The sequence below is a fragment of the Chenopodium album genome, chromosome 22 (genome assembly GCF_948465745.1).
Source record: "Chenopodium album chromosome 22, dcCheAlbu1.1, whole genome shotgun sequence".
In the NCBI taxonomy this organism is placed as follows: Eukaryota; Viridiplantae; Streptophyta; class Magnoliopsida; order Caryophyllales; family Amaranthaceae; genus Chenopodium; species Chenopodium album.
Window position 1 is genome coordinate 26724110 of NC_137855.1, and position 25335 is coordinate 26749444.

A 25335-nucleotide genomic window follows, 5' to 3' on the forward strand; every position below is an offset into this window, starting at 1 on the left:
AAAATAAATTAACTTGTCCACATCCCACAAACAGATCAGTCGTCAAATACCATAAACCCAATTTTTGTCATGCAAATAAACTAAAATCTGACCGAATTAGCCAAAACAATCCCACAAACTTGACGACCCAGAAGTTCTTAAAACACATTAGAAAGAAGCATCAATTAAGGGTCTGTTCTCATACGTTGAAATTCAGTTCAGTTCAGTTCAGTTCAGCTCCTAATTTACTTCTCTTATAAAATATTCATTTCAGTTTAGTTCAATTCAATTCAATCAATGAGAACAAGCCCTAACAATATAAGACAATGAGAGAGAAAAAAAATACAAATTCTGGAAAAAAAAAAAAAGAAAAAAGAAGAAGAAGAAGAAGAAGAAGAAGAAAGAAAGAAAGAAAGAAATAATTCATAGTATCACAAATCTATTCTCAACCGCCTTCTCATTCAACTCCCTCACTCTCGATTTGCAATCTCCCACTCTTACCACTGCTTTGCCCACCTCCGTTTGAGGCTCGTTGCTACTTCGCCTAACTTCGTCATCGGTGGTCGCTGCGTGCTACTTCGCCCAACAATTTCTATGTTGCAACTATTGCAAGACTTACAACAGTACCAAATATGTTCTTTGTTTATAAATTATTTATTTATTTATTCGCATATGTAAGATCCAGTTCATTGATGCTAATGCTATTTCTAATTATATATTTTTTTTCTTCTAATTCTTTGTATATTTTCAAAATTTATTATTATTGAAACAAAGCTTTGTGTAAATTGGTTATTTTGTATCTTGGTTGTTCGATTGTGTGGAGTTTGGGTAGTAGATCTATATTGTTTTTCAATTTTTTACCTTTTGGGAGCAAATTAATTACAATCATTCAAAAATCCGGGTACCCTATATCCTGACCCGAATAATTCGGGTATCCGAAACCCGGGTAACCAAGATATTCGGGTCGGGACATGGGACAAATTAACAAGAACCCAATGGGTACGTACCCGAAACCCGGGTACCCGGATTTGAACACCCCTACTTCCTGCAACACAAAGTAGTACGGACTACGGAGTAACGGAGTAGAGAGTAGCGTAGAGTTGAGTTAAACCCTTAGCAAGTTAGCATAGCTGCACAGATAGCAGTCCACACTCACCTTGCTCCTCCAATTGTTGTTCAACTGTTAGTCCTCTTCAATGGTTCAAATACAAGAAGAAGAAGAAGATGCAATTCAACAACAAACAACAAAACCATCTTCACACTTAAACCCAAAAATTCAAATGGAATCTTCATCTTCCACTTCTCTCTCCTCCCACCAGCTCCCCACCACCACTTCTCCTGCCGCTCATTCACCCACTTCTTCGATCTCTTCCATTGACTCTGACCACACTTCCCACGCTCTCTCACCCACCAAACAAACCTTCACTTCCCCCTCTCCGTCTCTAAACCCCATCCCGGCCCCGTCTCAGTCTCTAGTCCCAGTTCAAGGGGCCACCCGGTTAACCCGTGACCCACCTGAGAGTGTAACCAAGACTGAACCCGAACCCGAAGCCGAAACCGGGTTCGCTAGTGAAAAGATTAACAGGCAACAACTGCCGGCTTTAAAAAGGGCTAAGAATGGGAAGCTGGTTAAAAGAGCGGGTTTGGTGTTGCGTTTTTTCGAATTTGTTTTATGTTTGATTTCGTTCTCTGTCATGGCTGCTGATAAGAATCGCGGTTGGGCTTTTGACTCTTTTGATCGTTACATCGAATTCAGGTCAATTTGTTTTCTGTTTGGATATTATTGACTATGCTAATTCATTTGCTAAACATATTTTAATTTAACTCCAATATACTGTAAGAATTTGGACTTGGTATAAATGGTATTAAGTTCTTATTTTATTTTGTCTGACTTATGATGATGAGTACCTGATACTTGTACATGGGCTTTTGTTGCTACATATTAGAAGTTTAGAACTTGAAAGTATGTACGAATTGGGATGAATTTGTATGCGATGGTTTACAGGTACGCGATGTCAGTAAATGTAATCAGCTTTGCGTACTCTGGTTTGCAAGGACTTGATCTGCTTCTCCAATTGACTACAAGAAAGGATTCTAGGAGCCAAGTTCGGTATGCTTTCGATTTTGCAAGTGATCAGGTTAGTTGTGTTTTACAATTTTTGGAATCATTTAATTTTTTCTTTGCTGCATTATTGCATTTTTCGTAGTGCTGAATTGGTGATTGAACTTGATATTGCCCAAAACACTAAACTATGTTATTTGATTATTGTAGTTTGTTGAGGGAAGAAAGCTTTCAATTTTTGGAATTATGTTCTTGACTGGATTATAACATGTTCACCCACTTCTGAAAACTGCCTCTTTTATATTTGTCTTAATAATTGAGGGTTGTGCTGTTGTGCCTCAATGATAAGCCGAAGGTCAATAATTCCGAAGATAACTTGTAAGCTTACTTTATGCTATCGGGCGTTTAACATACACATCCTCTGCTATTCCCAATTTGAAGTAGATATGTAAGCAGGGCAAAGTTTTGATGTGACTATCTATCTGAAGTGCAAATCTGATCGATTAAGTGAATGTCTAGTTAAAGACATTTGGGTTTTCTTACTTTCGTGTTGGTGTATACTCTATAGTCTTTACAAATCTAAAACTTATAAGAATTAAAGTGTCTAGAAAGTAGAAACACTAATGTTCTATCATCTTCTTGTTTACAATAGAAACAATGGGTAGTAGATGTTAGCTATATCCTGAATACCAGGCTTTCATATTGACCAGAAGGGTTCTGAAGATGGTAGTGGCATAAATTATTTAAGATGTTTGATGTAAGCCACAAAACTAGTGCAATATTCTATATAGGTGGTTAGGTGCAACAAAACTATCTTTGTGTACACAATCTTATGCATTTGGAGGTTTGTAGGGGTTGTATTTTCATTCGTATCTAGTCAGTAGTTGGTACTAGTTTTTGTGATGTCTGGTTGTTAGGCTCGAAGTCATCGTAAGTCTGAAAGAAAATATATAAAAGGATTAGGTCAAGTTTTGCAAGCAAAATTATGATGAAATTTCATGAGCCTAATCGGGTTCTTAGACTGTTCAGGTGTAAAGATTGCAAACCAATCTGAAAACTGCGAGCCAAAATTTAGGAAACATTATCTATATCTTTCAACCTGTTTGTATCTCCTCGGATATCATCAAATATAAAATGCAGTATCAGTTTTTACGTGACTGCATCTTGGTGTAACTAGTCTGAAAAGGTAATACTCCCACAATATACTGAAACGGGAAGCCTTTTCCTTGGCTATAAATTTGGAAGATCAACTTGATCAAGAGGATTACTTTGCTTTGAAGAATTTTTAGTGCTGCTGGGATTGCCTTTTTATCACCTTTATTCTACTTTTTGTTTTCCATATAAATGGTCAGTATTTCTTGTCATATTAAATTCTCTACTTTTTGAAATACCTTCACATAATAAACCTTAAATAGGCCTCTTGTGACTGTCTCATTTGCAGTTGTGGGTAGGGGTGAAAGATAAGTTTACATATCTAATCGTAATACCAAACGAGTACCTTACTTGTGGAATCTAGTAGAGTTACTCTTTATTTTGCTTTTCTGTGGTTGCTGAATCCTTTTATTTCTTATGTTTGGAAATTTAAATCATAAACTACCCTCAAGAGAAAGGCTAATCCCATAGCCTCTTTGAACTAAAATAAACATCTATATAAAATAAATATACCACTCATTACCTTAATTGTATTCTCAGAGCCACCTTTCATTATCAATCATCTAGCAAGCTGTTAAATAATCCTAATATTACATTATAGAAAAATAAAAAGAATTAACCAACAAAAAACCCAACCTCCAACACCCCCCCATCCCCCCAAACTAGTCACTACTACCCTTCCCTCCAATTACCACCCCACCATAAAACAATCCCCTCCCTACTAAATCTCCAAGCCTTCTCCTCGCCGTCTCTCGTATGTGTTCTACACCACTCATTATAAATATATTATTTCGGCCTTGAAGATATTGGACTCACCCTGGAAGAATTTTGAATGGCTCTTGTCTCCAATTTTTTCTGGTGGCTCCTATAGTCATATATACTCTTATATCATTGAGATATCTAGAAATCAATTTGAGCGGGAAAACACCCGGGGTTAAAAGAGAGTTTGGAAGACGGCTGAGTTTGCAAGAAAGTTGACGAAAAAAAGTCAGCAAGAATATTTATCTGTAGAACATTTTGGTTTGCTGCTGATATTCAGCATTTGAACACTGTTTTAGCTTTCAGTCTGTGCTGTACTCAGTTGCTAAAAATCGGTCAGATTTGGTCCTAAATATGGCATCATTAGCTTCATGGGGTCTAAATCTTTATTAAGATTGAAACCCCTTGTCAGGTTTACATCATCGTTTGATCGATGTACAACTACATGATCCTGATCCCTGTTAGTTAGATGTTCACATAAATTTAACTCAGAAATCTGCAAGATCAAGTATACAACTTTGCCACATTCTTTAGCTCTTAATGATACCCTTATTAAAGATTTCATAATGTTGATGTTGTTTGTACTGTTTTTTGAATGGCAGGTATTGGCATATCTTCTACTATCAGCCTCATCTTCGGCTTTTACACGAGTGGATGACTGGATTTCCAACTGGGGTAATGACAAATTCCCCGCTATGGCAACTGCATCAATTGGAGTATCTTTTGTTGCTTTCATTGCCTTTGCCTTTACCTCTATCATCTCTGGCTATTTACTTTGTACTCACAAGTTTACTTGAAACATGCCATTTACAAATATACTAGTATTGCATTGTGGCTTGACGTGATTGATCTATGTCTTTTTCTTTTTTTGTGTACATGCTAGTTACTTGTATCATTGAATGTACTTTAATATCAATGTAATGTTTTGTTACTTTTTTCAAGCATTGTGTTGTACGAAGTAGTATTATCTATCTACGAATTAGGATATTATATTTTCAAGCATTGTGTTGTACGAAGAAGTATTATCTATTTAAAAATGAGAATAATTAGCCGCGTTAATCAACTGATTAACATGGTATGGCATAATTTGTAATGAAGCAGGTTTATTTTGAAGCCATACCCTATTGGAGGGACAATGATTTAGTTGCTAATCTGTCGCAAATAGTAGTCTTAAAACATTGGTTTTAGTAGTAAGAAAATCGTGGCGAATATTTCAAACACCCAACTTTGAGCCCTACTGTGATTATGCATTTAAGCATGAAGGCGTCCAAAAGGAAAGAAGCTATAGCAAAAGAGTCGCCAACAAGTTTTAGGAACTTGTAAACCGTTCACGAGGTTTAGGTTACACCCCTTTCACGATCACAGAGATCGCTAACTCCATAGTGGTCCAAAACCATGACTGGATATTCGGGGATGATGGTACGAATCCAATCTAAAAGAGATTGAACCCGCCCTAAAATAGGTCTCTACTTTATTCTTCTTATATTCATGTGCGCTTTTCGATCAACATACAATCATTAAGTTAGCCCTAAACCTGTTTAATCTATGTTGGTTGATTATTAATGCACAAATAACTCTATTGTTGACAATCACTTGAATTAAAATCACATTAAGCCTAAATCAAATTATTAATAATCTTATTAGGCGTGATTTCAAGTACGAATTCCTTTTAAACCTGCAGAAAAGGCGTGATCAAGCAATCACAATAATATATGTCAAGCAACATAATAATATTGACACAACAATCATCATCATAATAATAAATTTCATCGTTAAAGCACAATAATATTAGCACGATCTAGACATGATACTAACACGATTAAAAACAAATCTTAGTATGTCACTAGAAAGATTAAAACTTTATCCCTAAATATGATACTAGCATGATATTAAAATAGGAGGCATCTTAAACACGATATTAGAAAGCAATAAAGAACATCCTAACATGATATTAGGAATTAATAAAATATAAACTTGTAATCTAAAGAATTAGAGTAATTGAATTAATCACTTTGTTGTCTCGCATCTCTTTCTATCAAAAGAATACACACGTTAGTAAAATTCAGTAAATTTTAAATCAAACAATTAATTTAAATAATTGAAACAGGGATTTGGGACCAAACCCTCAGAAATTATCAACCTTTCACATCTAGGGCGAAAGCAACTTCGAGCTTGGCTAGGTGTGTCTAAATCTCGTGAAGGACGTATGATGTGTTTGAAAAGGCTAGGCTTAGAAATAATGAGAGAGAGAAAGAATAAGCTTTAGCTTAGAGAGAGAAGAGAGATGATGATTGTTGGTGATTTTGAAAACGGAGAATATCGTCCTAATTTATAGAGAAAAATCGACCAAAAACGATCAGAAAAGAGTCAGAATTTGACTCGGAGTAAAACTGGATCCATCGTGACGCGACAGAGTCATCGCGACGCGATGGCTCTATCGCACATCGATAAACCTATCGCGGCGCGATTATTGTTGTACGATAATTGTTTTGGGTGTTTTTGTCCCTTGGGAAAGTTACAACTCGAAGACTGGTCCAGCTGACTCTGTACCTGCAAAAACAACGGAGACACCGGTTGGGTGGTGCTCCGCTTCCAACGCTCAAGTTAGTAACTTGAAGGAGAATAAAAAGTGCGGAAATTTAGGTGAGGATCTGCTTGGATTCCAAGCTCAGGTGTTCTCTGATGAGAGAGAAAGTAGGATGTAATAAATGATAGTAAATTTCTTAATGTCCCCCATTTTGGGGGAATATCTCCCTATTTATAGGGTCATTGGGAAAAGTGCCCCTCCCTAGGTCATTCTAACCTAGGACTGATGGGCTGCGCCGCCAAACAGCGGATTTTTGGGGAATTGGGCCCTTGAAGGCCGCAATTCTAAGAGAGTATCTGGAGAGGCCACGTGTCAGCTGGAAATTGGTCAAGGATGACCTGCCAGCCTCTGACACGTGGCACCTCCTCATTGGTCCACTTGTCAAGGGTAAAAATACCCTAAACATTTGCCCCTCACAGGTGGCACGTGGCAGGCCACGTGGCGCCTGTGACACGTGTCGGCCCATGAAGGGTGAACAGTGAAAACGGCTATTTTTTGACAGTGGTGACGGAGATTCGTGCCGTTTCACCCCCTATAAATAGGGATTTACCCCCCTCTCTCCTCTTCACTTTTCACAACCTTGACTTTTTAGAGAGAGAAAGAGAGTTTTCTTAGAGAGAGGTGCTCTGATCCCGGTTGCGTTTAAGCAAATTCAAGATTTTCGTGTGCTCTTTCGAAGTCACCCGGTCACCGGTTGCTTTGCCGTTTTCAGATTTTTAGAACTCAAAGTAAGGTAACTATCCGTTTCCTTCTTTAAGTTTTCTTCTTTTTCTTTCTCTTGAGCCTGTATACATCGAATTCCGGCTGTATACATTTATTTTTCATAAAATAAAATGAACTCTCCATTTGCACACACGGCACTGCCTAGGACGCTCAGCCGGTCACCAGGGACGGCTGAGTCTAGATTCGGGGGTGCCTTGTCTGGAGTTTTTGGAGTGCTTTGCTCATCTCCGGCTTCTTCCCTCTCTGTGTCTGTGCAGGACACAATGGCCAGAACTAAGAGAACGGCTACCAAGCCCAGCAGGCGGCGCACTAGGGAAGTGCCCGCAAGTGAAGTTGTGAGGGAGGAGGACTATGAGGCGGTTGAGCAAAGCAATTCAGCTGAGGACACCCCGCCTACCTCCAGCAACAGTGACTCAAGAGGAGACCGCCTCCTCTCCAGACCAACCAAATAACTCAGCTGAAGAGGCTGCTGAGGAACAAGAAGGATCCGGCTATGAGGGAGAGGACCTTGCTGAGGCTTATCGCCAAACAACAAAGAAAGAAATAAACCCGGATCCTACCAAGACCCGGATGAAGCCTGGAGACAGGGCCCTTCTCAAAAGCGGCTTTGAGGCTTTCAAACAACAACATCCCTTTGGGGATGACTGGGATATTATCGTCCCTCCGGCTGATGCTGTTCTAGCCTGGGGGGATGACATTAAGAACGCAGACAACTACTTTGTCTGCTATGAGGCGGTAATAGAAGCCGACCTCCGCTTCCCCCTTCACCGCGGCATCCGGAAAATTCTGAAGGGGTACGACTTGGGGGTGTGGCAATTGACACCCAACTCCTGGGTCAATATCCTGAGCTACATTGCCGCCTGCGAGCTCCAGGACATTGAGCCCAGTTTCACTGCATTCGCCCACATGCACTACCTCAAGAGTGCCCCAGGCGGATATGGAGCGTGGTACACTATTTCCACGCTCCCGGAATACCTGATGACTTTGGATAAGGTGTCCAAGTGGGGAGGCTGGAAAGACAAGTGGTACTTAGTCTCCTCCCCTCAAATAAGAATAAACAGAATCCTCCGGCGCTTTAACAAGGAGCCGGCTTTGGTGGGCCAAAAGTGTATACGCCCAGCTCTCATTGCCAAAGCCCGGGAAAAATAATAGAGTCGGAGTTCTTCAAGACAACAACTGAGCCCTTGGGGGATGGGACTCATATAGTTGTTCCAAGAAACTGGATCCCCCACCCGGATTTCTTTGCGGATGAGAGATTCTTGTCCGCCTGCGGGTTGAGCCCTATGTTTCCAAAGGGTAGATACACTCACCCACCCGGCGGTCTTCCGCCTGCAATTTAAATTTCATTGCCTTGAACTTTTTCTTGTTCTAACACTTTTCATGTTTTTTCTGTAGAGGAAGCAAGGAGAATGGTTGATCCGGCTAAGACTCCGACTAAATCTGCGGCTCTGCTTCGCAAAGAAAACATCATGGCCAAGAAGGCCACCATTGAGGCCAAAGCGGCCAAAAAAGGCGGGGTAAGATAACTTCAACTTTTCTTGAAATTTTTCAAGTTCTTTTGATTCCGGATGACTTATGTTTTCCTTGTGTTTTCGCAGGCTTCAACTGGAATCCTCCCCCGCTCCGTAACAAAGGTCTTAAAAAGACCTGGCGATGAGAACCTTCAGAAATCGGCTGCTAAAGCCGGGAGGAAGGCAACCTCAACGGTCTCTGGCACTAATGCCAAAGGCCACCCAACAACCGGGGGAAAGGGCCCCGAAGCCATGGCAACTTGATGTGTTCATTTTATATATATATTTATCCCCGTCCCTTGGTCGTAATTAGTAGTGTTTTTGGCTCCTATGAGCCACTTTTATTACTAATTTGTGTTTTCCAGTGCTTTGGTAGTTTTGCTTGAGTTTTGTAGGAATTTGCGTACTTGGAGCATTTTCCCGGGTTTTTGAGGAGCATCTACAAGTGTTGGAAGACCGCAACCAAGTTTGTTAGCCCAAGACCGATCGGAGGTATCGACCGGTGACTAAGGGCTCAGTTTGATGGCACTTGGGCCGAGTTCGGAGGCCCAAAGGTAGAAATTCAGAGGCCCAAAGGCCTTGCCCAAGCCACAAGGCTTCGCCCGGAGGCGCGCCCGGCCGGGCGGGGCGGATCAGTGTTTGAGGAAGCCCGCGCCCGGAGACGCGCCCGGCCGGGCGCGAGAAGCCTGCTGAGGAAATAAAAGGCGGGCCCGGTCGGGCGAGCCACTGCCCGACCGGGCGCGAGTGTTGCTTAGGAAGTTTAGTTTTCCGATTAGTTTTGTTTAGCGGAGATTCTCTTGCTTAGTATTAATGTGTTATTATTAGGCAAGATTAGACACCTCTTTCTACTTCTCTTATTCTAGTTTTTATTTCCCTTCTCTCTACTTAGACTTTCTCTCTCTAGACTTTTATTTTCTCTTGTTCCTAAAACTCCATTGTAATTCCGCCGTCTTGGTATGATTTCTCTCTTAATTAATCTCAGTATTTTATTCATTCAATTTCTTCATGTCTTGCTTAATTATTATGTTTTGCCTAGTTTTTAATCATGTCTGAGTAGTTTTCCTTCTAGGGTTATGGGGATCTAATAAATAATATGAAGGGGTAATTTTATGATTGTTGATCATTAATGCTTAATTGATTTCCTATTGATTGTTTAAATGCTATGCAATTAGATTTGGCCAGGTTTAATTGTATGAGTTTAGCAATATTGATTCGAGATGAGAATTGATGTTTAGGCTTAGTTTCAATAGGCAGATTAATTTATAAATGGTTAGGTCGAGATTCGAGAGATGAGATTTAATACCGGTAAATTAATTCTGTGATTATAATACGTAGCGAAAGCCCTTTATGATCTGATTAATTGATGCATTGATGATTGATTATTGTGTTTTGCCCTGGAATATTGTTTATTAGTGAACCTATGCCCTAGGCCTTTTAATATTTGATTTCTTCCTTAATTATTCTCCTTACTCATAATCTTCGTAGTATAGTTTATAATCACAAACAAATATTGGTTACTTTAATAATTTAGACTATATTAATTAATTAGGAGTAGAAAGACTTGTTTCCCTGTGGATTCGACCCTACTTCCCTATCTGCATAAGCTAGTGGACTTAGGTAATTATTTTTGATTAGGTGATACGACATTAGCCTGTCAAAATTTGGCGCCGTTGCCGGGGGAATGATTTTATTTTTATTTCTAATTGTTTTTGTAGTCTAGATTATTTTTCTTTCGCCTCAAAGGACATTAGTTCTTTGAGGTAGGTCTAATATCTGTCTTTTTAGTTCTTTGTTTATGCCCAGGTGTTCCAGATCAGGTTACATTCCATTCGATCCTGAGATCGAACACTCGTTTCATAGACAGAAGAATTTTTATAGGCAGATCCTAGCGGGTTCTGGGAGTAACAATATTCCTAGAAATCCATTACCTACTTCTAGTGATTCGGAGCACTCTTCTGATTCAGAACTAGAGATGGGTACACCACCTCCACCTCGCAAGCTTAGCGATTATTCGCAACCATCCCTGACGGATTTTCCACATCTTTCCCCTACACCTGATCTCGAGGGAGTCCAGTTTGAGATCAAGCCCCAGTTCATAACGATGATAGAAAGAAAGCAGTTCAGTGGAGCTAAGGGTGAAGATCCTAATCTTCACATTGCGGATTTCTGTCAATATTGCAATACTATTAGGCAGAATGGGAAACGCAGGATCAAATCATGGAGATTCTTTTTCCCTTTTCTTTATGTGGAAAAGCTAAATTATGGTTTAATGGTTTGAATAGAGCTGCACTTGGTATTACTAACTGGGAGACTCTTGCTTTAAATTTTTATAATAAATATTACCCTGCAGAGAAAACAGCTTTATTGAGAAGTGCCATCCAGAATTTTGCCCAGGAGACAGATGAAGCATTATATGAAGCTTGGGAAAGATTCAAGGATCTACAGAGGGAGTGTCCCCACCACAATTTGGCAAAGTGGCAGTTGATTCAAGCTTTTTACAATGGTTTAGGAAATGCATCTAGGACAATTTTAGATTCCGCAGCTAGCGGTAGATTTATGAATTTAAATGTTGATGATGCAGGTCATGTTATTGAAGATATGGCGATCCATAATTCCCAATATGGAAATACTAGAGGTTATGCTAATAAGGGCAAGCATCATGTTGATTCAGTAACCCTTATGCAAGCCCAGCTTACTTCTATTTGCCAGAAACTAGATAGCTTTACTACTAACAATCCTAATTCTGTTGCTAATGTTTCTGCTGTCTCTAATAATGCTAATGATGCTTTGTGTGAAAATTGTGGAAATGTAGGTCATTATGAACAAGATTGCAGGAGCTCAATGGAGCAAGTTAATGCTTTCCAAACCTATAAGCAAAATAACCCATACTCCAATTCCTACAATCCTGGCTACCGGAACCATCCCTACCTATCTTACCGTAGCACCAATGTTCAAAATCCTCCACCTCCACAACAACCACAACAAGCACCCCCTCCACAGCAGAAATATTACCATCCTCATGCTAACCAGAAACCCCCATCACAAGCCCCTACTACATCTTTCGACCCTGCTTTATCAGAAATTAGGGCAATGCTGACCAGTATGCAAAAACATATGGAGAGTAGAGACCAACAGATTGACTCTATTATAGCCCATAATAAAGTCATGGACACCCAAATAGCCCAATTGTCCTCTACCCTTCAATCTCGCCAGCAGGGAGCTTTACCAGCGCAGGGAATTCAACCTACGGATCATGCTAATGCAATCACCCTAAGGAGTGGTTCACACTACGATGGGCCCCAAATGCCCAAAGAGGATGAACCTGATTTAATTAATATTGCTAATCCTGATTCCGTTGTACAAATTTCCCCTGTAGGGCTGCAGGGTAAAATTCTGATACTAATATTTCTGATGATTCATTGCAGGGTACAACCTCAGGGAAGGATGCACCCCAGGGGAAGAGTAGGGAAGCACCACCAGTTATCAAATTACCATTCCCTAATCGCCAACTAAAGACTAAGTTGGACAAGCAGTTTGATAAGTTTCTGGAGGTTGTTAAAAATTTGCAAGTAACGGTCCCCTTTACTGAACTTATTACACAGGTTCCTGCATATGCTAAATTTACGAAAGATATTTTGACTAGGAAGAGGGCCTTTAATGAAGTAGAAACTGTAGATTTTACTGAGGAGTGTAGTGCGTTGTTACAAAATAAATCTCCTCCTAAATTAAAGGATCTTGGTAGTTTTTCTATCCCTTGTCATATTGGTAATGTCTTCATAGATAAAGCATTATGTGATTTGGGTGCTTCTGTTAGTGTAATGCCATCGTCTATTTGTTCTAAATTGAATATGGGTGAATTAAAAATTACTAATATTACTTTGCAAATGGCAGACCGTTCTGTTAAATATCCCCTAGGTATTTTAGAGGACGTCCTTGTTAGAGTTGGTAAATTTTTCATCCCTGTTGATTTTGTTGTTTTAGACATGGCTGAGGATACACAAATCCCCATTATATTAGGTAGGCCTTTTCTCCATACTGCAGGAGCCATTATAGATGTTAAAAATGGTAAACTAACCCTATCTGTTGGTGATGATAATATTACTTTTAATTTAGGGAAGGTTTTAAAAGGTCCTATGCTTGAGGAAAATTGTTGTTTGATCGATGTTATTGATATAATGGATGACATTTGTGATGATAGCTTGACATAGATTCTTGCAAGGGATCCCTTGGAAGAAATACTTTGTGGAAATTTGTCTGCAGGTGATGCGAGTATCTGGAGTAAGGAAGTGGATATTATTGAGAAAGCTCTTGCCATAGAGGAACTTGATGACAGAGAACAAGAAGGTAGTAAAATTAGTTCAGGAATCGAAACCTGCAGAGGTAAAGAAACCTGAACTAAAGCCTCTCCCTTCTCATTTAAAATATGTTTTTCTTGATGAGTAGGAAATGCACCCTGTGATCATTAGTACTGCACTTGATGAGCCACAAACTTCCCAACTTCTAGAGGTTCTCAGAACCCACAAAAGGGCAATAGGGTACAGTATTGATGATCTCAAGGGTATAAGCTCAGATTTTTGTATGCACATGATACACTTAGAGGACAATTACAAGCCCTGCATTCAACCCCAGAGGAGGTTGAATCCCAACATGCAAGAGGTAGTAAAAAAAGAGGTTATGAAATTACTTGATGCAGGTATTATCTATCCTATTTCTGACTCTAAATGGGTAAGTCCTGTTCAGGTGGTTCCTAAGAAGGGTGGGATGACTGTGGTTAAAAATGAAAAAAATGAATTAATTCCCACTAGAACTGTTACAGGGTGGCGTATGTGCATTGATTATCGTAGATTAAATGTCGCCACTAAAAAGGACCATTTCCCTCTCCCCTTTATTGATCAAATGCTTGAGAGGTTAGCTAATCATAAGTTCTTTTGCTATTTGGATGGGTATTCGGGATTTTTTCAAATTCCGATCCACTCTGAAGATCAGGAAAAGACTACATTTACATGCCCTTATGGCACTTTTGCATATCGTAGAATGCCTTTTGGTTTATGTAATGCACCTGCTACTTTTCAACGTTGCATGATGAACATATTTTCTGATTTCATAGAGTCTATTATGGAAGTCTTTATGGATGATTTTAGTGTCTATGGTTCTTCATTTGATGCATGCTTATCTAACCTTGCTAAAATCTTGAAAAGATGTGAAGAATGCAACTTGGTTTTAAATTGGGAGAAGTGTCACTTTATGGTGACAGAGGGAGTAGTCCTGGGTCACATTGTATCTGATAAGGGCATACAGGTAGACAAAGCTAAGATTTCAGTGATTGAGCAATTACCTCCCCCAGTTAATGTTAAGGGAGTTAGGAGTTTCTTGGGTCATGCGGGGTTTTATCGCCGTTTTATCAAAGATTTTTCTAGAATTGCTAAACCACTAACTCAACTTTTGCTTAAGGATGCCCCTTTTGTTTTTACTGACGAGTGTCTTGAGTCTTTCAACAGGATTAAGCAGGCTTTGATATCGGCACCCATCATATGTGCACCCGATTGGAATCTTCCATTCGAGATCATGTGTGATGCAAGCGACTTTGCTCTAGGAGCCGTGCTCGGACAAAGGAAGGACAAAGTTTTACATGCTATCTACTATGCAAGTAAAACTTTGGATGAGGCTCAAGTTAACTATGCCACCACGGAGAAGGAGTTTTTAGCTGTTATTTATGCTTTAGAAAAATTTAGATCATATCTAGTTGGTTCTAAAGTTATTGTTTTTACTGACCATGCAGCTCTAAAGTACTTGATAGCCAAAGCTGAATCAAAGCCTAGGCTACTCCGGTAGGTTCTCTTGCTCCAGGATTTCAACATTGAAATAAGGGACAAAAAGGGTGCAGAGAACGTAGTGGCAGATCACTTATCACGAATCAGGTATGATGAGGGTAAGGATTTTCTTCCTATAGATGATTCATTCCCTGATGACAACCTGTATGCAATTGTAGAGCAACACCCCTGGTATGCCGATTTTGCAAATTATTTAGTGGGTGGTACTCTACCTCTTGACCTGTCCTACCAATAAAAAAAGAAATTCCTCTATGATGTTAAACATTATTTTTGGGATGATCCCTTTTTGTTTCGTGAGTGTGCAGATGGATTATTTCGCAGGTGTGTCCCCGAATGGGAGGTACATGGTATTCTCACTAGCTGCCACACTTCACCTTATGGACGACATCATGGTCCCTCTAAAACAGTGTCCAAGATAAATGAGTCCGGATTTTATTGGCCCACCATGTTCAAGGATGCTAACATTTTTGTGCAGGCTTGTGACTCTTGCCAGAGGACTGGCAACATCTCGCGGCGGCATGAGATGCCTCAAACTGGGATTTTGGAAGTTGAAATTTTTGATGTTTGGGGTGTTGATTACATGGGACCGTTCCCTTCTTCTAGAGGGAACCGTTATATACTAGTCGCCGTAGATTATGTATCCAAGTGGGTAGAAGCCATTGCCACTCCTACCAATGATGCCAAGGTGGTCCATAGGCTTTTCAAGAAGACTATTTTTCCTAGATTTGGAGTGCCTAGAGCCATAATCAGTGACGGAGGATCCCACTTTCATGAGCGGAAGTTAGATACCCTCCTAAAGAAGTATGGTGTTTACCATAGGACAGGGTTAGCCTACCATCCCCAAACTAGTGGCCAAGTCGAAGTGTCTAATCGCGAGATTAAGGTCATCTTAGAGAAGGTGGTAGCAAAATCTAGGAAAGATTGGAGTGATAAGTTGGATGACACCCTTTGGGCATATAGAACCGCATTTAAGACCCCTATAGGTACCACTCCCTATAGACTTGTGTACGGTAAAGCATGTCATCTCCCGGTGGAGTTAGAGTACAAGGCATATTGGGCTATTAAGGAGCTCAATTTGGATGCTAAGCTAGCGGGAGAAAAGAGGCTCCTGCAACTTAACCAGCTTGATGAGTTTAGGTTGATGGCCTATGATAGTGCACGAGTCTACAAGGAGAAGACTAAGAGATGGCACGACAAGATGATCCTTCCTAGAGAATTCAAAGAGGGTGATAAGGTGTTGTTGTTCAACTCTAGGCTTAAACTGTTCCCAGGAAAGTTGAAGTCAAGGTGGTCGGGTCCTTTCACGGTAAAAAGGGCCAACAAGTTCGGTTCTGTAGAGTTATTTGATGAGCTTGGTAATGAGTTCAAGGTAAATGGTCAGCGGCTTAAGGTATATCATAATGGGGCTACAATTGGTGCAGTTGAATTACTACACCTGACTAGTTCCAGTTCACCTTGAGAACACTATGGTAAGAAGGTCGTGCGGGACCTAGATAAACCAGCGCTTTGCGGGGGGGGGGGGGGGGAACCCGTATTTCACTTGCTTTTATTTTTGTTTTTCTTCTTTTTCTTATGAGAGGAGAGAGGAGGGGATTTAATGAGTTTTATGAGTTTTTGGTATAGATAGAGAAGAGTTAGCCAAAATTTGAAGAAAGTTGAGACGTCTAGAGTTACTCTCGGACCCAGCCGGGCGGAGCATCGCCCGACCGGGCGCGAGAGTTGACGTATACGGACTTTAAATTGGCCCGACCGGGCGGAAGGACGCCCGGCCGGGCGCGAGAAAAAAGATCGAGGAATGTGAAGATCGCCCGATCGGGCGAGGTGTGCGCCCGACCGGGCGCGAGCTACCTTTTTTTGGGAGATTTAGATCGCCCGACCGGGCCCCAGACCGCCCGGCCGGGCGCGACAAAAGCTTCACCCCGTCCCCTCTTTCTTTCTTCTTCTTCCTCTTCTTTTCTTCTTTCTTTCTCATATTTCGCCATCACTCTCTCTCTCTAGAAAACCTTAAACTCTCTAACTTCTCTCTAAGATTTCTCCTTCATTTCTCACCCAAATCCAAAACTTTTTACATATTTTTACTCCTCTCTTCATCCTCTACATTCCTATATCAAAAATTTTGATTTTCCACAAAAATTAATTTTCGACCACCACTTCCAATGGCGGCAAAGAGGGCCAGAAACTTGCTCGGGGGTAGTTCAAGCGGGTCATCTCAACAATATGACCCGGCTCTTCAACTTGCTCAGTGGCCAACGATCAAGATCGCAACACCGGAGCAACGAGAAAAGCTTAAGGTACTCTACGGACGCGAGGTAATCCCCTCACGGTGGTTACACCGTCCCACTTTAAAAGCTTTAGGTATTTATGGCTTTGTTAGGAGATTTTTGAATGATATTGGTATGCGTAAATTTAAAGATATGCATTATTCGACATACCGTGAATTAACTTGTGAATTCTTATCTTCTCTTGTTATTCAAAGTCATAAAAGTGGACCGAAATTAATTTTTAGGCTTAATAATAGAAACATCACTCTTTCTTTTGTGGAATTCTGTAAATTATTTGAACTGGAACCTAACTTGGATAGGCAATGGAATGCCGAGTTTAAAATGGATGATGTTTATTTTGCTTTGACTGGTATTCCTCATGTGTCTGCACAACATGCTAGTGCTAGGCCCATCCACCACCCCCTCCCTAAAATGTGGCAAAGATTTGCCGGTGTCTGTTTCCTAGGTAGGAACGAACCCCACAACTGTCAGACCAATGAATTAGTTGTAATTAGCCATTATATGTTTGGGTTCGGGAAATTTAACATAGCTCGATATATCATCCACCACCTAGGTAGGCACGCTACGGCCAGCAACCAGGTCACTACCCCTATCCGTCTTGGTGGCATCATCACTAGGATAGCCATCAAGAAGACCGGCTTTGTAGAGAGTGGACCCCACCGCATGACTAACATGGGACCCGACACCTACATTACCTCTAGGTACCTTGAGGAGCTTGGGTGGTTGCGGGTAGACGGGAGCCAGGTCGCCCATTGGTGCATTAGGACAGGGACTGAACAACCCTTACCCATTTTTCCTTTGCCCAACCCCGACTTGACCGCCTTTCCCCCAGGGCAAGAGTCTTACACTTATGCCCTGTTAGTTGCCCATGCTAGGGGCCAGGATCCACAGCAGGCCCAGGCCCAGCCACAGCCTGTAGTTGAGCCTATTCCACAGCCACCTTCACCACCCCAACAGTCCTATTCCGTCCCTCACGGTGACTCTGACCCAGTTTGGGACTTACAGAGTATAGGTCAGGCCATAGGTCGCATAGAGCAAAACCAGACCGAGTTTAGACAGATGATTGGTTCTGTCGACCATAGGCTAGGCTACCTAGAGAGGAACCAGGATAGGGGACTCTACCCCATTTATGATGACTATGCTCATCGGGGCAACATTCCCGACGATGCTGTTTACCCAGACTGGTTCCAGCCCCCACCTTAGGGATACGATAGGGATCCCACTGCCCATGGTATTTACACAGACTATTCTTCGTTCCATGGGTACGGCCAGGACATACCTTTTGGGGGACCGCCGGGGGGGACTTTTCATGCTAACTATTTGGTGGTAGCTCCTTTGGTGCAGATGGTGCAGGTTCCAGTGGTGGAGCAGGTGGGTCCACACGGATGGACCAGGATGAGGATGAGTAGCCAGCTGGGCTAGCTTCGAGCCAATGAGGACATTGTCTGATCTTGACTTGGGGGAGATTTTTGGATTTGGTATATATTTCTTCTTCCTTTTTCTTTATTTTTGTTTATTTTTGGTGTGTTTTGTTAGTTTAGATTTATTGCTTTTTAGATTAGTTTATTGCTTTCCTTATATGAAAAATACAAAAAAAATTGAAAAATCAAAAAAATTAAAAAAATACGAACCAATGAATTGTAAATCATGCTTCCCTGTGCCCCATACTTGAGAAAATTGTTTTGATTCTTGGTTTTTGATTTTGAGCATTGTGGATTTTTTTATCATAATTTGAAGTTTAATTACTTGGATTCCTAAACATGCGTCAATTTTGCCCAACTGCTTGTGAATATAGTGCTTGACTAGTTGATTTGGTTAGGAATGTGTGATTAGTTCCTGGTATGTCAATGAATTTGAGTATTGGTTTGCAACAATGAGTAGTGTTTCATAACTCACTATTATGCACATGTGGAGGACGAAGGCATTTGTTCTTTTAGGTAGCCTTCAGATTTATTTAGATACATTTGTTCCCTTCTTGCTACCCATGTTGTTGCTTTTGCCTTTTTATTGTTTTTAGCCACATTACAAGCCATGTTTGCCCCATTGGTTACTAGTCCCAAGCTTGGCTTGGGAGAGCTATTAGTGAGTGAGGTGAGGGAGTTTGTAGTGTGCACATTATTTGCACAATTTGGGTGGGGTTTGAGAAGTTATTTGTTCTTGATCATATTTTTGTTTTGATAAGTTTTATTGTGTATATTTTTGAAAAATAAAAGTGTGATGGAAAAGAAAAAAAAAAGGAGAAGTTCAAGAAAAAAGTGAGAAAATAAAAAAAAGAAAGTGAACTTCTAGAAAAAAAAAGAGAAAAAAAAATGAAAAAAAGAGCAAAAAGAAAAAAAGTTTAATGTTCAAATTGTCTAAGTGAAGGTTTATCAAAAGAAAAGAAAGGAAAAAATTGAGTTTCATTGTAAATATTTGAGTTGAGTTCAAAGTTTGTTTATTCACTCTAGTTTATATTATCATATTTTTATGAGTGAAATTTTGTAAGTATTGGGTTTGGTTTTTATGATTGGAGTATATTTGGTGGATTTGTGTTGGAGTTAGTTTTGTTGGAGATGTGTATGATCATTATATTTGGTTATGGGTTTATTAGGATATGGCTCCCTTTTAGCAAGGCTTTTCTCTCACATATTCCCAAATTTATCCTACCCTTTCACCCTGGCCTTACATTACAAGCTTTAAAAGACCTTTTGACCTTGTGCATAGAGTTGTGTAAACGTGAAAGTGTTGTTTATCAATGCAAGTTATGACTTGACATATTCCGAGTCGACTATTAGGTTGAGTGTATGTCTTTTTAAACACACGAGTGTTGTGAGTTTGGGAGGGCATTGTTCACATTAAAGGGGTTGGTTGGAGAGTGATCGAGTACATCTTTTACTCGCCACATAAATGAGAGTTGAGTGTGTGAGCACTAGTCTTGAATTCTATATGCTCTTGTGGTTTGCTCTACTTGACAATTGTTGAGGAGGAAGGGTGATTAGATGGATAGGATTGGTTGATTTTGAAGCATGTTCACTTGATTTGCCTTGAATCGTTTGTGCTTGATTTTTATATTGGGGTGAGGCATGTTTTATTGTTCATTGAGGAGCTTTTTGCTTAGGGACAAGCAAAGGTTTGGCTTGGGGGAGTTTGATGTGTTCATTTTATATATATATTTATCCCCGTCCCTTGGTCGTAATTAGTAGTGTTTTTGGCTCCTATGAGCCACTTTTATTACTAATTTGTGTTTTCCAGTGCTTTGGTAGTTTTGCTTGAGTTTTATAGGAATTTTCGTACTTGGAGCATTTTCCCGGGTTTTTGAGGAGCATCTACAAGTGTTGGAAGACCGCAACCCAGTTTGTTAGCCCAAGACCGATCGGAGGTATCGACCGGTGACTAAGGGCTCAGTTTGATGGCACTTGGGCCGAGTTCGGAGGCCCAAAGGCCTTGCCCAAGCCACAAGGCTTCGCCCGGAGGCGCGCCCGGCCGGGCGGGGCGGATCAGTGTTTGAGGAAGCCCACGCCCGGAGACGCGCCCGGCCGGGCGCGAGAAGCCTGCTGAGGAAAGAAAAGGCGGGCCGGTCGTCTTGGTATGATTTCTCTCTTAATTAATCTCAGTATTTTATTCATTCAATTTCTTCATGTCTTGCTTAATTATTATGTTTTGCCTAGTTTTAATCATGTCTGAGTAGTTTTCTTTCTAGGGTTATGGGGATCTAATAAATAATATGAAGGGGTAATTTTATGATTGTTGATCATTAATGCTTAATTGATTTCCTATTGATTGTTTAAATGCTATGCAATTAGATTTGGCCAGGTTTAATTGTATGAGTTTAGCAATATTGATTCGAGATTCGAGAGATGAGAATTGATGTTTAGGCTTAGTTTCAATAGGCAGATTAATTTATAAATGGTTAGGTCGAGATTCAAGAGATGAGATTTAATACCGGTAAATTAATTCTGTGATTGTAATACATAGCAAAAGCCCTTTATGATCTGAATAATTAATGCATTGATGATTGATTATTGTGTTTTGTCCTGGAATATTGTTTATTAGTGAACCTATGCCCTAGGCCTTTTAATATTTGATTTCTTCCTTAATTATTCTCCTTACTCATAATCTTCGTAGTATAGTTTATAATCACAAACAAATATTGATTACTTTAATAATTTAGACTATATTAATTAATTAGGAGTAGAAAGACTTGTTTCCCTGTGGATTCGACCCTACTTACCTATCTGCATAAGCTAGTGGACTTAGGTAATTATTTTTGATTAGGTGATACGACTTTAGCCTGTCACAACTCTGAGTGAAAACTCAGAGAAGTCAAAGAGAAAGCCGGATGCTACTGAAGCATCGAAGGATGGCGAGCCATCCAAGGCTGCAGGTGGTGCTGCAGCCGCAGGGGAGGGCCGGCGAGGGTCGACTCCAAAGGTAAGATTGAGATTCCTTGGCCGCTTGATTTTATGCGCGTCAAGACTATGACTGATCCTTCCGGGGATTCCTTGAGTAGCCGGCAAAGAATGAATGCCAAATATGTTGCTAGTCTCTCACCAAGTCCTTCTTATGCTGCAGATGCTTCTTCTGCCCCGGACCTGGCGGGGTTTGGCAAACGGATGGTGAGGACTCTCACCCAAACGGAGAAGAACTCCATCCCCAACCGCCATGAGGTGACTTCGACCAGATTCTGGGGCAGCTGGCGGAGGTAAGTGAAACTTGCCCCTTATCTTTTTTCATTTCGTTTCATTTCATCTTTCAATTTTGCTAAGTGTTTAGTTTCCCGGATGACCTTGCTCAGGTTATGGTCCGGGTGGATGGGCTCCGGGTGCCATTCCGGAAGAAACAGGAAGAGGTAACTGATGCCAAGAGAAGGGCTCAAGCCAATCCCAACTCTGCTGAATATGCCTATATTAACTTTGATGTTGAGATTAAAGCCCTCGAGTTGAAAAAGGAGGAGCTGGTCAAGACCTTGACGGCTGCCAACGATGAGGCTAACAGCCGGATCAGCGACTTGGAGCTTCAACTGAAAAATGCCGGCTCCAACCTCAAAGCCTTGGAGGGGGCTGACAAAGAGAATGTTGATCTACGGGCGGACAAGTCCCGGCTGACTGCTGAGCTTGCCACTCTGAAAAGTCAGCATGCTGAGGAGCTCAAGGCTGAGCAGGAGCGGCTCATCAAGGAGAATGAGCGGGATAATGAGATCCGCCTCTGGATGGCCTGGGGGCTTCTCTACCCTGAGGTAGACTTTGATTTCTAAAAACTGAGGTATGACTACGCCACTGCGGCGTATGATGCCAAGGTTCTTGGGGAGCCTGCTCCGCCTCGATTCAAGCCCTAGGCAGCTGAGAATGGTGCTGAGGTCTCGGACACTGAGGAGCCGGACCTGGATGAGATAATAAAGGAACTGGACAACAAGGACAGCCAGCCTGAAGAGGCTGTTGCTCCGGATGATGTTCCTTTAACAACTCCAGCCCAACCGGAACTGCCCCAAGCGTAGCTCCCCTCCTTCTCTGTGGCAGTATGCCAACCACTTTTTTTTGTTTTTCAGCGGCTGTGTGCCAACTTTAACTTTTCCGGCCTGTGCGCCGAGTAATTGTGTAATTTCTTTTTTTTTTTATATATCTCTGTATACCGGATGTGGGTCCGGCTAACAATCATTCCTGGCCTTGAGCCAGTTAATTTATTGAAGTATACCGACTTAGTCGGTTTTCTTATACTTGCACAATTTTTCAATTTTCAATTTTTTCACTTTTGCATATATACTCAATATATACTTGTGAATTTGCCTATCTTATGAAAAGCATACGGCAGGTACAAATCCGGCTGTCCTTGCCCCTGGGCGGCTGTGTGGTTGGTTTAATCTGAAACAGGATTGATTGTCTTGGAAACTTCTCATACTTTAAAGAGTATGGGATGTTTGTAAGACAATCAATCACAATAGTGATTGCCCCAAACCAAGTACACAGCCGGCCAAATGACAGACATACAACCTCTGCCCCAGTCGGTATCAAACCGCCTGGGTATCCTTTATAGCCATTACGCAAAAAAGGGTTTGCCCTAAAAGTGCGCAACTTGAAGAAAATTTTACTAAGTAAAAAACTTATGATGGTACTCCAGCTGACACTTGCAGGCAGCCGGAGTTTCCGCAACCAAAAATTACTTAGGAGAAATAGCATGGTTAGACAGCTATGAGTTGGCTGGTCTAGCCACTCAATCTTTGCCGCCTGCATGGGTATATAGAACGTGCAAGGTGGCTGTTCTCTGCGACGATTGCACCCGGAGGGGTGTTGCCGGACGCCTACATCCAAAACAGGATAGACGAATTTGTAAAAAAGACAACCATCTAGCCTTTGGCTTCTGGTCTAGTTGAAGACCGGTTGCATAGCCACTAAACGGTTTTGTGCTTAGCTTAAGGATCCGGCTGTTGGCCTCTTGTCACTATGGACTTTTGATTTTATATACTAAGTATCGGACTTAGTTTTTTATCTGGCCATTGGCCTCAAGTTATTCACATATTAAATTTGCTACTAAACTTTTCAACATCTGTATGGGTAAACCCAGACGGAAATAAAAAGACAATAAAAGAAACAAAAGCATTTTTCATTAATACTTCTTGTTACAAAAACCTTTACAATACTCAGAAGTAGTACTTTTTTAAGTTATCTACATTCCAAGTTCTAGGCAGGCGTCTACCGTCTGGGGTTTCCAGGCGGTATGTGCCATCCCTAACTTCTTCATAGATCCGGTAGGGGCCTTCCCAATTAGGAGTTAGCTTTCCAAGCTCATTGGCCCTACCGGTTGCCTCCATTTTCCGTAACACAAAATCGTCCACTTTCAAGGGACGTTTGTGCACTCTTTTGTTGTAGGCTCTCGTCATTCTCAGACGGTATATCTCATGTCGCAGGGTAGCATTGCCCCTGCGTTCCGGGAGGGAGTCCAATGCCAGCCGCATGGCCTCCCAATTTGCCTCTTAATCATAGAGCATCACTCTGAGCGTAGGCTCATAATGTTCAATGGGTAAAACGGCTTCAGCCCCATATACCATGAGAAATGGGGTTTCTCCGGTTGACCCCTTGGCAGTTGTCCGGATGGCCCAAGGACATGAATTAACTCTTCAGCCCATAAACCACCGGCTCTTTCAATTTTCTTTTTTATGCCGTCTGAGATGAGTTTGTTGAATGCCTCAACCTGACCATTTGCTTGAGGACGGCCGACTGAGGCAAAGTAACTTGAGATACCCTGATCTCCTAACCAAGTCTAGAGCTGAGGCGTCTCAAACTGAGGCCCGTTGTCAAATACCATAGACATAGGTACCCCAAACCGGGTGATAATATTCTTCCAGATGAAAGAGATGACATCCTTTGTCTTGATATTCTTAACTGCCTCCGCCTCCACCCATTTGGTAAAATAATCCACAACCACCAAGATATAGCGCTTTCCGCCTGGAGCAGGCGTATAAGGACCCAAAATGTCCATGCCCCACTTAGCAAACGGGACTGGGCTGTGGATTGCCGTCAGATCAGTAGCCGGGCGATGTATTAGCTTGCCAAACCTTTGGCATTTATCACATCTCTTCACAAATTCTTTGGCGTCTACCTCAAGGGTAGGCTAAAAATAATGCCGCCTGGCTCTGACGGCTAGGGACTTGCCGCCTATATGGGAGGCGCAAAATCCCGCATGCAGCTCTGCGAGTACCTCTTTCCCCTTTTCTGGGGTAACACATTTCAGCAAGGGCTTGAGGAAACCAGCCTTGAAGAGTTCTCCGTTTCTCAACTCGACGTTTGCTGCTCTCTTTTTTATGACGGCTGCCTCTTGAGGTGAATCAGGGAGCGTTCCGTCTGCAAGATACGCCCGGATGCCATCTATCTAAGTAGAACTTCGATCCAGAATTCCAATGGGCTCTTCATAAATACTTCTTTTTTCAAGAACTTCCCAAAAGACTGACCGAGGCGTATCATGGCAGGGGGATGATGCCAAATTTGACAGTGCATCCGCCGGGTGGTTATCTGACTGGGGCACTTGATTTAATCTGAATTCCTCAAGTGTCCCAGCCTCATCTTTGACAGCCTGAAGATATTTGATCATAGCCGGATAGGTCGCTTCATAAGTGCCCTCATACTAGATAACAACCAACTGAGAATCAGAATGGGCGTCAATCTTTGTTGCCCCTGCTGCCTTACACATGCGGATTCCGGCTAGCAGGGCTTCATACTCTGCCTCATTATTTGAGGCCTGAAACTTGAACCGTAGTGCATACTCATATCTATCTCCTTCTGGAGATTCACAAACAATGCCTGCACCACAGCCGTTCTTTGTAGAGCTCCCATCTACATACACCTTCCAAACCTGATCAACATTATCCGGAAGAACCGGACGAGTCATTTCAACAATGAAGTCGGCAAAAGCCTAACCTTTCACTGCTTTCCTTGGTTCGTAGGAGATTTCAAGACTTTGGATTTCAATAGCCCATTTC

General features: G+C 41.5%; 1 protein-coding gene and 1 non-coding gene across 2 annotated transcripts; one reads left to right on the forward strand and one right to left on the reverse strand.

Moving 5' to 3' along the window:
- Nucleotides 1–1085: 1085 nt before the first annotated feature.
- LOC145605713 (CASP-like protein 4A1) lies at nt 1086–4883 on the forward strand. The gene is made up of 3 exons (XM_081661786.1): nt 1086–1735; nt 1985–2117; nt 4555–4883. The coding sequence occupies exons 1-3, from the start codon at nt 1176–1178 to the stop codon at nt 4747–4749; spliced, it is 888 nt and encodes a 295-aa protein (XP_081517912.1). The 5' UTR covers nt 1086–1175; the 3' UTR covers nt 4750–4883.
- A 6251-nt stretch (nt 4884–11134) lies between these two features.
- LOC145606463 (small nucleolar RNA R71) lies at nt 11135–11241 on the reverse strand. Its single transcript, XR_014105331.1, has one exon. It is a non-coding gene; the product is annotated as a small nucleolar RNA R71 (small nucleolar RNA).
- Between the last annotated feature and the right edge of the window lie 14094 nt (nt 11242–25335).

What these genes read in the sequence shown, in the direction of transcription:
- LOC145605713 (XM_081661786.1), top strand. Translation starts at nt 1,176, where the DNA reads ATGGTTCAAATACAAGAAGAAGAAGAAGATGCAATTCAACAACAAACA. An exon ending in GATCGTTACATCGAATTCAG is followed by an intron (nt 1,736 to 1,984) that starts GTCAATTTGTTT and finishes GATGGTTTACAG; the next exon opens with GTACGCGATGTCAGTAAATG. An exon ending in TCGATTTTGCAAGTGATCAG is followed by an intron (nt 2,118 to 4,554) that starts GTTAGTTGTGTT and finishes TTTGAATGGCAG; the next exon opens with GTATTGGCATATCTTCTACT.